Source organism: Candoia aspera, chromosome 11 (genome assembly GCF_035149785.1).
Source record: "Candoia aspera isolate rCanAsp1 chromosome 11, rCanAsp1.hap2, whole genome shotgun sequence".
Lineage (NCBI taxonomy): Eukaryota > Metazoa > Chordata > Lepidosauria > Squamata > Boidae > Candoia > Candoia aspera.
Genome location: NC_086163.1, coordinates 10,632,022 through 10,645,484, shown reverse-complemented (window position 1 = coordinate 10,645,484; position 13,463 = coordinate 10,632,022). Strand labels below are relative to the sequence as shown.

At 36.1% G+C, this 13,463-nt stretch overlaps 1 protein-coding gene across 1 annotated transcript in view; it reads left to right on the top strand.

The window, feature by feature from the left end:
* The window catches only part of CDH8 (cadherin 8), a 200,765-nt gene that overhangs the window by 182,816 nt on the left and 4,486 nt on the right, over positions 1–13,463 (top strand). Inside the window, exon 9 of the mRNA XM_063312918.1 lies at positions 508–625. Within this exon, the coding sequence (XP_063168988.1) occupies positions 508–625 (118 nt within the window). The remainder of the gene's footprint in view (positions 1–507; positions 626–13,463) is intronic.

The following is a 13,463-nucleotide window of genomic DNA, read 5'->3' as shown; positions in this document are numbered from 1 at the left end:
AACACTCTAAACATTTCTATTTATATCCAAAGGAGTTACTTTGAAGTCAAATAGTGAAACAAAGAACATTTAATTCCATAGGATAATTAAGCATATGAATGTCTTACTCCACTGAAATCAAGAATACTTAGTGTCACTATTCCCCTCTCCCCTTCATTCTCCAAAGTTTGGCAAAAGTACACCTTAGAGTAATTTTTTTACCCCTGAAAGAAACATTGTGACCCTCCCCATATGAATATTTAAAACATCTTTTTAAACCCATGACCCCTAGGACAGTGTTATACCACTCAAAGGTTAATGAGAGAAAGTTTTGACATTAGAGGGGAAGAACTGTCTTGTATTCCTCTTATTGCACCATGGAACAGAGCAAAATTGGGTCCCTGTGCTTACTTATTCACTCTGCCCTGAAAGCCAATATCTCTCCCCACACAAATTCTGGTTACTGTCTAGCCAGTATTACACTGAACATCTCAGATTTAAGTAAATATGTTTGTTTTCTTGTTTTAGGTTATTCATACCATGAAAGTCATTGACAAAGATGATCCCAAAAATGGACACTATTTCGTTTATAACCTTCCATCTGAAATGGCCAACAACCCAAATTTTACAATTAAGGAAAATGAAGGTAAATATAATATGAGGGAGAGTTGGAGACAGTACTTTTTATTTCTTTCATTGCTTCATTTTGCTGATGTTCTTAATGTTTTCCAATGAGAGTTTGACTTCAATCTTTATGACACTGTCACTATTTGTTTTCAAGGTATCTGCATTGGTGCTATACATACAACGCAATGGATTATAGCAAATATAGACACAATAGTTATTTTACCCAGCAAAGTCTTGCAGGAGATTTTTATAATTGTAATACATTTGTTGCTCTTTTTGATGTACACATTATGGTATATTTCTTCATGGACAAAGCAATATTTACTTCTCATTTAACTAGAGGTAAAATTATTTCCAATTGTACTTCTTTACTGTTGTGTGGTTTTCTTTTGCCCTGCACTACGCTTTTTCTGAATTCTGACTTAACAATGATAATCTTCAACATCAATTTCAGAATCACAGCACAGTTTTCTGTACTTTCTAACTGCTTCAGTTTGTCTGTCTCTTCCATCCTTCAATATGTTACTACAGCATATGTTTAGAGAAATGAAACTGGAGCTAAGAAAATTTCTGAAAAGATCCTTTTTCTTAGATCCTTTTTTGTATTCTGCTCTCCGGGGGTGGGTGGGGTGGAATATTAGCTGTTTTGGAAAGAAAATTGGAAATGGCCACATAGAAATGCAGCATAGACCAACTTGAAAGACCTCCTGAAACTGTAATTTATCCAAGATTTAAAAGGACACAAAAATGTCCCAAAATGATACATTTATTCTCAGGCTTGTCATCTGTTAACAACAACAACTGCAGGCTTGGGATGGGAATGAGAACTGTAGTTATGTGATCAATGATTTTAACTTCTCTTCACAATCAGTGGTTCTCCCAGAGCATACTAATTGTCATGTCGAGAGAAGGGGTGGAGACTTTAAGCTTATGTCTAATCCCAGAGTTTTGCTAGACATGAATCACATGTGTGATGGAGCTACAAAAAGAGTAATGGGATTAATAGAACCATCCTTTCCAAGCCCTAAGAAGTAAAAATACCCCATACCTGGAACAATGTGTATAGTTTTGGATGCTATGCTTTAAGAAACATTAGAGACAAATGGGAACAGTTTCAGAAAGAAGCAGCTAAGGAAACAACCTACAGGACAAAGAAAAGCTAAAGAATTTAGTGTGTGGAAGCAGGAGAAAACAAGACTGATGAGAGAAATAAGATAAATTCTCAAGGATGCTGAATCAATGAGACATGTAAGAGTGAAAGGGCATCCATTACTCATTCTCTATTCCAGACCTTCTTGCATCCAACATGCAAGGACTCCTTCTCCTTTACTTAATTATTCAAAGTTCCATTAAAAATTGTCATAACGTAAGTCACAACTATGTGAAAGCAACATTATCTTGCATTTTTAAAGCTTAGCTATGCTAAATAATCCCTAACCTCTCCCCTCCAAACAGTTTCTTTTCTGAAACTTTGTGCCCCTCTAAATTCACTTGCTGAGTGACATAGGAACACATTGTATCCTCTAGTAGAAGTAATGCTATTTTTGTATGACTTGATGGCACTGCATTAAGTAAATACCCCTTATCCTGGGAGAGCAATGCCAAGACTTTTTTGCACATTTAAAAAAAATAGTCATTTCCTATCTAATAGATTTTGATGTACATATATTCACGCGTTCTCATTAAAACAACACTCTGGTAGCTGATATATTATGGAATCTTTTCACTTCGAATAAATAATGGATTATTGGGGGAGCAGTGGCAGCAGCAAGCTAACAGCTTGTTCAAGTTTTTTTTTTTTTTTAATGGTCCAGTTGATTATAGAGCCAAAGTGTAATGATCATACAAAGGCCTTTCTTACATTGCCTTGAAATATTGTTCCAATTGTGAAAGGCACAGCTTTTAACATTTCTTTTCTTTCTCCTAATACCCTAAAAGGAATTACAATGATGACGATTCTGCCATTCTGCTCAAAGAAACCCTGAACAGCATATACACTAAGGAAAGAGAAACAGTTAAAAAGAAAAAGAGAAAACCTGCTGTAAAACCCATAAAACAGAAATAGAACAATCACCCATAAAGTAAAAACAAATCAGAACAAAACACTGAGAGTACAAAAACTACATTCATTTGAAAAGGCATTCTAAAATAAAAGTTGGTTTTGGAACAAACATTGGGGTGAAGAAGGACTCCCTGGTCAGAGAAATATGCAGGATCCAGTGATGTCATCTGAATGACAAAAGCAGTATTGCACTGTTGCAGCACAAGGTCCACCCCTTTTGTGCATGCATAAGTGACACATGTACTAAAGAAACAGTACCTGCATTACACCACTGTGATACTGCTTTCATAATTCGATCCCACCCACTTGATGCCTCTGTGTCCAGTTATTTAAAAAAATATTCCATGGAACTGTATTTCCCTAAAGGAGTTTTGTAATTAATATGCCAACACCAGGAAGGCTGTATTCCTAACCATTCGGAGCTCAATCCAGCAAGCTAATCTTAGTGTATGATTGCATTGTGAGGGGAGGCATTGCATGCTTTACATAACCACAACTCCATTTCTGATATATTCATTCCAACATTTTGTAAAAAAACTGTTTACTAATCTATTTTGGTGTGTGTGTGTGTATGTATGTGTGTGTATATACAGAATGTGTGTGTGTGTATGTATGTGTGTGTGTGTACATACACATACATAAATGCACATAGAGAATGTATACCCACATTCTGTTCCTTTATTATAAAATGTTTTGAAAAGTAAAGTAGGGAAAAATGTTTTTCGTTGGAATAAGACCAACTTTATGATATGCCCATCCCCTTGGAAACCTGGATTTGTCCCTGAGGTTCACCCATTTCCTCCACTGCATACTACATAATTGTCTGCACTCTGGAGACAATGTATCATTTTTTTGTAACCACACAATAGTTTTGGGGCCCATGTTTGCATGGTTTATTTATGTGATTTTCTGTTGTCTTAAGCATGAACACTTTAATGGAGCTTATGCTTTCCAGGGCTTTATGTTCATTTTTCCCAACATTCAGTTTTGATATAAGCTTTTTCTTGATACAGACAAGTTTGGGCATATTTGGATTTTTGGCTTGGAAACATCTCAAATGTCACTCTGCATGTACTTTCCCAATAGTGGTGTAAACTGGATAAATTCATGTTAAAATTCAGTAGGAAGAAAAAGTTACCTTCATCATCAATCACATTGATATCCCACCACATAATTTCCTAAACTCATAGTGATATACTGTGTGTTTGTGTGTATACACACACACACACACACACATGCACACACACATATACAGTACCTACATACACACACACACACATATGTACATACACACATAGGAATAAATCTTAGGAAAAATTATGTGGAAAAGACATGTATATTAGGGAATGGTGCTTGCAAAAACACAGGCAAATTTACTCAAAAGAAAACACACATAAAATGCATTTGCATTTACATTCCAACTTTTTTTTTTTTAAAAAAAGGGGAATTTGCTAACTGTTGTATAAGAAAATTAACTTTTGCTTGGAAAAGGGAAGTGCTGTATGAGAAAGGGAGAAAAAGAGAGGGAGAAAAAGAAAGGAGACTATTAAATGAACCAGTTGTATATCATTCATATATATGTGCCAATCATTTGTTCTTCCTCTGGAGTATTGCTGTATTTAATATTCTCCAACTGTGGATTACTGGTGATAATATGAATTAATTTCTCTACAACTTCTCCAGCTTCTTCTTCTTTTTATTAACCATTGGGGTCTGGTAGGTGATAAATCAAAGGATATTCCTGCCGATAAGCCCTCATTTGAAGTCATGGAAAGCTGGCAAACATTCTTCTGCTACAACTATTATCCAACCTGAGAGGAGGAACATGTGATCTAAAGTCATTTAAATTGGTCACCCGCCTTATCACCATTGAGCTGATAAAAATCCCCCTGCATAGTGAAATTCTTCTAATCCCTTTCCTGTGGCTTTTATGATGAGATGGATGCTTGCAGCCCTGATGATAGAATTGGCAAGAAAGCTGGTCATTATGTGGGGCAAACTTTGGTGGATTTTATTCAACAGCTGAATGGCAAACTAAATCAATGTAAGTGTCTCAAGAATACTAAATTCAAGCTTTACCAAGGGCTTTACTACAGAATAATTTGTTTCAAGCAGGCTTTTCCAGTATTGAGCTCAGAAGTAGCTTTTCTCCAGGGATGGAAAAAATCATTTTTATGGTTCCAGACATTTTTCCTCTCCTTTTCATAATTAATAATTATAGTTCTCACCTTACCTTACAGAATGAACAAGTACTAGAAAACAAGAACTGATTGAATCATATCCAATTATTCTGATGTCTTCAATTTGAGATCAGTTCCTGGTGACTTTATGGATTCAGGCTTGACCTGTCTTTGGTTGTAACCCATAGTTCTTCTAAGAACATTCCAGTAATCTCCTTAATCCTATTCATTGACTTTATCCATTGTTTCCCTCTCCTTCTACTTCCCTCAACTCAAAAAGCATAATTATTTCTAGCCCATTTTCTGTTTGCATCATATGCAAACATATCACCTTTTGATTCTCACCTTAAGACAGAGGCAGCCTTTGATTGCTGCAGGACTGATTGATTGGTTCTTCTCAGTCTCTGATACTCTTAGCAGAGTCTCCAAATCCATAATGTGAAGGCTTATATTTTTCTCTCACTCTATCTAAAGATCTAGCACATCAGTTGGCCACATGCTTTAAGAAAGATCACAAGCTCAGATAAATGTTTTATTTGTTATATCACCAGAAACATTTGATATTCATTAACATACTCCCTTTGAATGTGATTTTATAAAGATGTCATGCCTATTAGCCATTACCTTTGATTAATCTGTTGCTATAGATCAGACTGATTCATAGGCTTCCAATTTTCTTTGATAATTTTATCTGAATTGTTGATCCAGTTCAGGAAGTCAGTTTGATTTGAAAATTTGGTTGAATGAACTTTGAATCAAATCACCAAAGCAAAATTTGGCAAAGCCTTAGCATCTTCTCATGAGTTTACAAGAACTCAAAGTAGCAGTTATTGACATAAAATCCTGGTGGACTGTTTTCCATTGGGTCACAAAGGTTTGGAAACAGCTGAACAACATCAACAAATATTTACCTGGCAACATGTCATATTTGAATGGAATGGTTCTCTTCTGTTCAGAGTTCCAATTATCAGTCTTGGATTAGGAAAACTTACCCTCAGGTTTCCATTTAATCATGGAACTCAGATTTGAAGGGGCAAGCTTATTTTTCTTGTAAGCTACTACTTACAGAAAATATAAGCCAAATGTCTTTTCTGTTTGGTTTAAAAATAAAGGAGAAATTCAATATTGTTTAATGGCATTGCATAGGCTTATGAATCATTGGAAGACAAGAAAGACACTTAAAAAAATCCCTCCCCACATAAAAATATTTCTGAGGGAGGAATTTTGAGATTTGGTATTCAAGATGACTGAGACATTGATTAGTAGTCCCTGAAATCTGATTTGATTTGATTTGGTTATTTTAGACCTATATAGCTGTCCATAATATGAACCACAACCCAGAGTGGATCACAAAACAATGCCAACATCAGAAATAAAATTAAAAATAAACCATTACATTCCCCATGAGAATCCAGCTTCTCAACACACAGAGGAGACAGCTTGGGAATTATAGATCCTTAAATATTACTACTATTAGTAAATCATCATCATCATCATAATTTCAGATCAGATAGTTCCAGTAAACCAAGTCAAGGTGATTCCTTGATTCAGTTCAGGCTACTTTGCAATAATATTTGTTTCCTGTGTGTCAGATGACATTACAAGATGGAAAACTGAATGAGTTAATTGGAATTATAAACTGTGTCAGTATCTGTGTTGTAATTCTATAAGATTTCTAATATAAAATGTTATGGCTGCCATCAATTTGATTTTTCCAGAACATGCATTGTAAATTTTTGATGTTCACTGAAAATTGATCATTTTGCATTAATCATGAATATGTCTATATGTATACAGCTTGGTTACCATAACATTAACATTTAAAAACTATCAGCTTATAAAAGAGATAATATCAAGTAGCATAATTTATTTTAATCAGCCTTCTGGATGAATAGGACATTTCTGTCTTTATTTGTCAAGCTTATATAAAGAGTCTTTCTCATAAAGAATGTATTGTGCATGGTCTATGTGACCTGTTGTGTTGTACTCTGTAAACCATGTGCTTCTTTCTAAGCTATTTGTTCAACCTAAGGTTTTTTCTTTTCCCCTCTCATTTGCTTCTGCTCTTAGTGGTTGCATCAGTGAGTTTCACCACTAAAGCTCTTGACCTTAGTGATACACTCAAGAAGTGATAAAATGAAGAACGCATCTTTTGTAAACAATTTATATAGCCACAAATAGATCAGGTGTTACTGTTTTCTTTATGGGCAAGGTTAAACCTACTTGCTTCTTAGTTCTTCTGATCCATTGCAGGAAATTGTAGGAGATTCACTGGGGCAGAGTGGAAAGGCATCTGTCCTCTCTCCACACCCAGGATGCCTTTCTGCTGCTAATATCACTGTTCATGCATGTTGACTGTGACCTAACGTTCAGTAACATCTTTTATGCACATTAAATCCATGATGTCATAGTCTTCATGGAAGAGTCAGAAGATAAAGAGGCAGGGAGACTTTGAAAGCCATTAAATTGTTTAATCAGGGCTCAGCACAGCAAGCAATAAAGGGTTACCCCAGGCAAGTATGACACATATATCTCCAGATTCCTTGAAACAAGATCCAAACTCATGGAAAGAAAGATGGAGCCAGATAGAGAGTCAAAGGGCTGAAGGGTAGATTAAATTGCAAGGAAGAGTTCCCTGGAAGCAATAATTTACTTTAGAGTCACCATTGCTCTAGAATAGCACTGGATTCTTTGTGTGTTATATGCATGTCATTTGGAAGCAACTCACTGCTAAAAACAAAATCCATACGTTGTTTCTAGAATGGTAAGGTATCTTGAACTCTACCCTAGACCCCTGGTATATTAACTTCTTAGATTCTGAACTGGTTTGTACTTTGGCTTTGTGTTTTCTCATGCTTTCTGGATGGATATACCTGGCTTGGCTGACTATTAGACTACCTTCATTATCTGTCCAATTGTCTAGTTACATATGGATTATTTAGGAGATGCTTTAGCCCATTCCAGTAAGCTTATCTTAATATAGAGCCCTTAAACTGTCTTTGTGGATGAATCTGGATATTATAGGCTGAAGTCTTGTCAATGATTCCTATCTCAGGATACTTCAGCCTTAGTGATGGTGGCCAGGAAGACCATGGAATGGTAAACACATGGAATGGTAGAATTGAACAACTGTGTGACATAGTTAAAGGTGGCCCAAACTAATCTAAGATATTCCAATTGCTGAATAATACCATGGAATTCCAAGAAATCTCTGTTTCAAATCCTATTTAATGCCCCTCTTAGTAATAGCATAACGTAATTCCTAACCAAGTACACATAAGGACTCTGAACATAACAATTTTTATTTCATGGCAGCTAACTTTTATCTAAACATAAAGAAATGTACTTTGCCAAAGCTTCTCAAGTCTCCAGCTGTAAAAGTTCCCAATTAAAAATTATTTTCTTTCTCTTCAAAGGCAACATACACAGTACAGAAAACTTATAATACATTTTTAATGCCATTAATGATTTCATATTTCTAATAACAGTGATTGGGAAAAAATGGAAATAAGAGAAAAGTAGCTAGCTAGCTAGTTGGAAGGTTACACAGCAGGGAAACTTACAGATGTGTACTTATTAAAGAAAGTTCCATGAGGTAAAGGAACATCAGGTGCACTCATAAAAGCCTGACTTACAGACATTTAACATATAGCTGCTGCTGCTGCTGCTGCTCTTCCTCCTCCTCCTCCTCCTCCTCTTTTAAATCATTCTAGAAATGTAGCCTGACACTAAGGCACTCTTTGTCTCTGTTGACCTTTTTTTCTAAGACTACTGGAATGCAGGCCCAGGTGGGCATAAAATCCCCCCCCCCTTCTTATGACGCACAAAACAGTTTGTTTGGTTTTGGTATTATAGTCTACTCACTAACCAGATCTCATGGCAGGTTACCTAACAAAGGGATGAAATGTCATTTCAAAGATTTGTCAATACAGCTTTTGGAAGGGGAAAAAAAAAACCTATCTCAATCATGGATGGTCCATGAAACCTCAAGGCTGCATTTGCAGCCTCTGGACAAACTCTCACACTGCTGAAGATCAGCAGTAAGAAGGTCTTCTGTCATTTTTGAGGCAGGAAACATTAAACTTTCCATATGAGTCCTGAAATAAACTAGTTTTGAAGGAGGAAGCACAAATTACCTCCCAAGAGAAACCTGGCTTCCACAAAAACGTGACTTGGCTGTGTCCACTTTGCCTCATGCACAACATTCTTTTAAAAAAAAGGGAGTGGGGTTAAATGTTGTCCCTACCATCAAAAAAGAATGTCCTAAACTGATCACAATGGAAGAACTGAAGTGTAATTAGAAGGAGCTGAAATAATCAGAGAAGCAGCAGCCTTGACTTGAGGAAAGATCTTTTTACATATACCTAAGTATGGTGTAGAACCAGTTTGGTCTAGTGGTTAAGACAATGGGCTAGAAACCAGGAGACTGCGAGTTCTAGTCCTGCCTTAGGCATGAAGCCAGCTGAGTCACCTTGGGCCAGTCACTCTCACTCGGCCCTAGGAAGGAGGCAATGGCAAACCACTTCTGAAATCTTTCCAAGAAAACTGCAGGGACTTGTCCAGGCAGTCACCGAGGATCAGATATGATTGAACAGCAAAAAAAAAAAAAAAAGTATGGTATAACCAAGTTGGAGAGAGGAAAGGAGAATATAGGAAGTGCTTCATCCATGAGGAGATTATCTTTCTGTAGACATTTCCCTGAGCTGTGAAGTCCAAGGCTGAGTAAAATCCCAAGCTATAAAGACCTTCAAACTGTCTTTCCAAATTATAAATTTTAATGTGCCTGGAGGAAGAAATTATTGGTTATATGGGAAGCAAATACTATTAGCTGCACTTTATTGTTTTATTCACTTTAGATGAAATCCAATTTCATTTTTGTCCTGGCCCCATCTATTTTGTTAAAGTGTGGCTCTTGCCATACTCCTCAAAGGCAGATGTAGTCCTTGGACTGAAAAAAATAATCCTTTATCCAAAGACCAGAGAAAGGAAAGAGGTAAGGAGAAAAAACATCTCTCTCTCCCCAATTTGTTGGCTCTTCTTTTATTGCTGAGTTTTGTATAAATAAATATTAAAGAACATAGCAAGACTTAGAGCCAGTATTAATCGCTGACATATTTCCACATGGAATGTACTCTCTTTTGTTAAGCAAGGCACAGATAAATAAATAACATGAAAAGCAAGATAATGAAGGATCAGGAGGTTAATTGGGGAGATGAGTGTGGAGCAAGACACCCACCATCCTCTTGCACACCTGCTTCCAACTAATTCATGCAGTAGCCTTGGTGTCTACAACTCCAAAAACCACCTGCTGTTTTCTCAGCTTCCAAGTGCTATTTTTAAAGTGTTTGCCAGGAAGGGAAAGTCAGTCAGATATAGTGATTTTGTCACTAATCAGGAATATAGGTGGCCTGCAAGTTTGAGAAACTCAATAAAAGTGCCTAAATCCCTTGGTAGCACCCTGTAACCTCAAGGCAATATGTCAGGCAAAGGATGGATGAATCTGTCAGTTTTGCTTTCTCCTCTATTCAGTCTTTCTTCTTGGTGATGTTTTAAATCTCAAGTCTTTTCTATCTTGTTTATAAAAACAGTTGTTAATTTTGGCCATCAAACTCTCCTGAATTCTTACCTACCTGCACTGGGGCAATTTAATAAATGAAACTGACCTTGATGAAAAGGATCACACTGTAATTACTAAAGATTTCCAATCAGTGTTTGGAAATCTTTTTGTTCATAAATCCTTATTTTAAGTGGACCTAGTAAAACATTTCTGTATCAATAAATATGTTTACTAACCTGAGAATACTGTGCAAATGAGATGGTAGAGAAGAGTTAAAAAAACCCAACCATAGGCAATTTTCATACAATATACTGAACTACAACCTAGCTCACCATATTTTAGCATGCTATATCAACCCATCCTCTCTGATTAATTGATGGTTTGGCTTACCATGAGATCTCATGGAATCTGGTCTATGACTGTAATAAAAATCTGATGGATTGAACCTAAGAAAATTTACAAGCAAATAGAACATTTATAAGTTTCAATGGACTTAAGATTTCAGTAGATCTGCTTTATTTAAAACTATTTCTGTATCCACCTCATTTTTTTTATCTTAAGAAATCTATGATCTGCTATAGATCTAGCCCATGATTTGTTTTGTTCTGTTTTTCTTTTTACTGAAAGAATATATCGAACAGCATCAGAATCTGCAGAAATTTAGGCAAGCAAGCAAGCAAGATGGATCTATGTAGTTCCATTTTTTTTTCCTTTATGCAGACTACTACATTAATACTGAAAGATTTGAAGTTCACCAGGAAAGTCAAAAGTTGGCAGGTGGGACTAAAAAAGTGACAGATGATGTCCATTAAATAATTATGCTTACTTTAAAAATGACCAAAATTCACTAGCATCACCAAATCACAAGAGTGTTGGTATTCCCACAAGAATACTAAATTTTGTGAGATTTGATGAGAGACAGCAAGAGAGAGAGAACCAAATACATTTTATAGTAGCCTTGTGGACCATTAGTGGCCACTGGACCATAAGCTGAGAACCATTGATGTTGGATAATATAGATAATGGGATATAACCAACATGGCTTTATCCATATGTATGGATTTATCAGTAACTTGGGGAAAAATCTAGACAAAATTTGTAGCATCTATTGAGAGGAGGAAAGAAAAAATAATAATTACTAAGCAAGCTTAGTTGGATAGTACATGCAGATCAACTTCTGGAAAGAAAATGAAAAATTGTGTTGACTGGGGGGAACCAAAACGAAGTGTGTGGAATTCTGAGTAGGAATATTCCAACATTTTGTTATTGTGATAAAACAGAAAGCAATAAAGAGCTAATGTGAAATAAATCAAATAACATTACATTTTTGAAATGCTTCTGCCTCTCCCAGAGATGCTAATAGGTGGGAAATGGTGGGTGAGCTGTTGCCTGCCAATAATGTAGGGTTGCCTAATGTAATAGAAAAATCTCATGCATTCAAGAGTAAAGTGAATTCAATAATTACCCGAGGGATCCTTAGCTATTTGATTTAATATACTCATAATCCCTGCCATTAAGTAAAGCCACCATTTACTTCACTTGAGCATTTGCAGCATTGCCTATATTTTACATGTTAAATGAAAGAAAGGACTCTGTATATTCAGTAACTGCACAAGTTAAATGACCATTGGTTTACTGATGTCAACTGGGTCCAAAGCTGTGGGGAAAAAAAGTAACATCACTATGTGAAAACAGAATGATTTGTTAACTGCATACCAGTGCTTAACAACAGCTCACCATCTTCTGTATGAAGGCCATTGCTTGTTCCATTGATCCAGATGAACACAATTAAATGGCCAGGGTCAAATTCCTGCCTTTCTCCCTCATGTGCCTCTTCCATTTTTATCTCCTCTCTAGAACTTGAGTATGGGGCATCTTATCAATAGACTAAAAAATGGAATAGATATTAATACCGATGTTTTAATTGTCATTAAAGGACTCATATTGAAAGTTTGTCCAAAAGAGTGCCACACTAGGGAATGAAAAATGAATTTCCATTTTGCTACAGTGAAGCCATAAATTTAAGATAAAAGTCCAGGGTTACGTTACACAAAGAGCAAAGAACGTCCACAAGAACTTGGTTATTCCATTTTAAAGGGGGGAACTAAAGTAATATCATTAAGTACAGAATCCAATATTATTTAACTGCACCACTGAATCTGTACTTGTAGCAGAGTGTATATTGGAATTAAAAACTGGGACTATATCAGTTTGAATATTTATGAAAGGGACTTTTTTTTTTTAAGATTCTTTCCTGCATGCAAAACTTAATAAATATGGACCATTTGTCAAGGTGCAAATTAAGGTGAAACTATGCGTCAGATATGCTTGCTGATTATAAACAGGGAATTTATCCATGTGAGAACAAGTAAGAAATGCTGAAAGAAGATGATAATAGAATTACTTTCCTTATCAGTTGGTCTGATTCCCAGAGATATCTGTGAGGTCACTGGTGGATGTACAAGTAAAGATGAGATGGACTTTTAAGAATTATCTTGTGACTTCCCCAGTTTTCAAAAGATGCAACTGTGCACATCAAGGGTAGACAATCTGGTGCCCTTTAGATGTTCTGGACTGTATCTCCCACAAGCTCCTATCATTTACCAAACTAAACTGAACTGAAATCCAAATAGTATAATCTAATGGGCACAAGGCTGTGAACCCAGGTTTATAATAAGGATAAACAACAGAGAGCCAGTTTGTTGTAGTGGTTAAGGCACCAGGCTAGAAATTGGGAGACCGTGACTTCTAGTCCTGCCTTAGGCACAAATCTATCTGAGTGACCTTGGGCCAGTCACTCTCTCTCAGCCCCAGGAAGGAGGCAATGGCAAACCAGTTCTGAAATCTTACCAAAACTGATTACTTCTGAATTGAATCTGAAGCATTGCATAGCTCTGGCATATCATTTATGTTGGGGCCCAAATACTTAATTTTATGAATGTGTTTGTGTGCGTGCAGGCCCATGCATATATGTTTGCATGGTCTTATTTAATAATAATAATAATAATATTTCCTAAGAATTTGGGATGTGGAGACTGGGGGTACAAACACATTACAT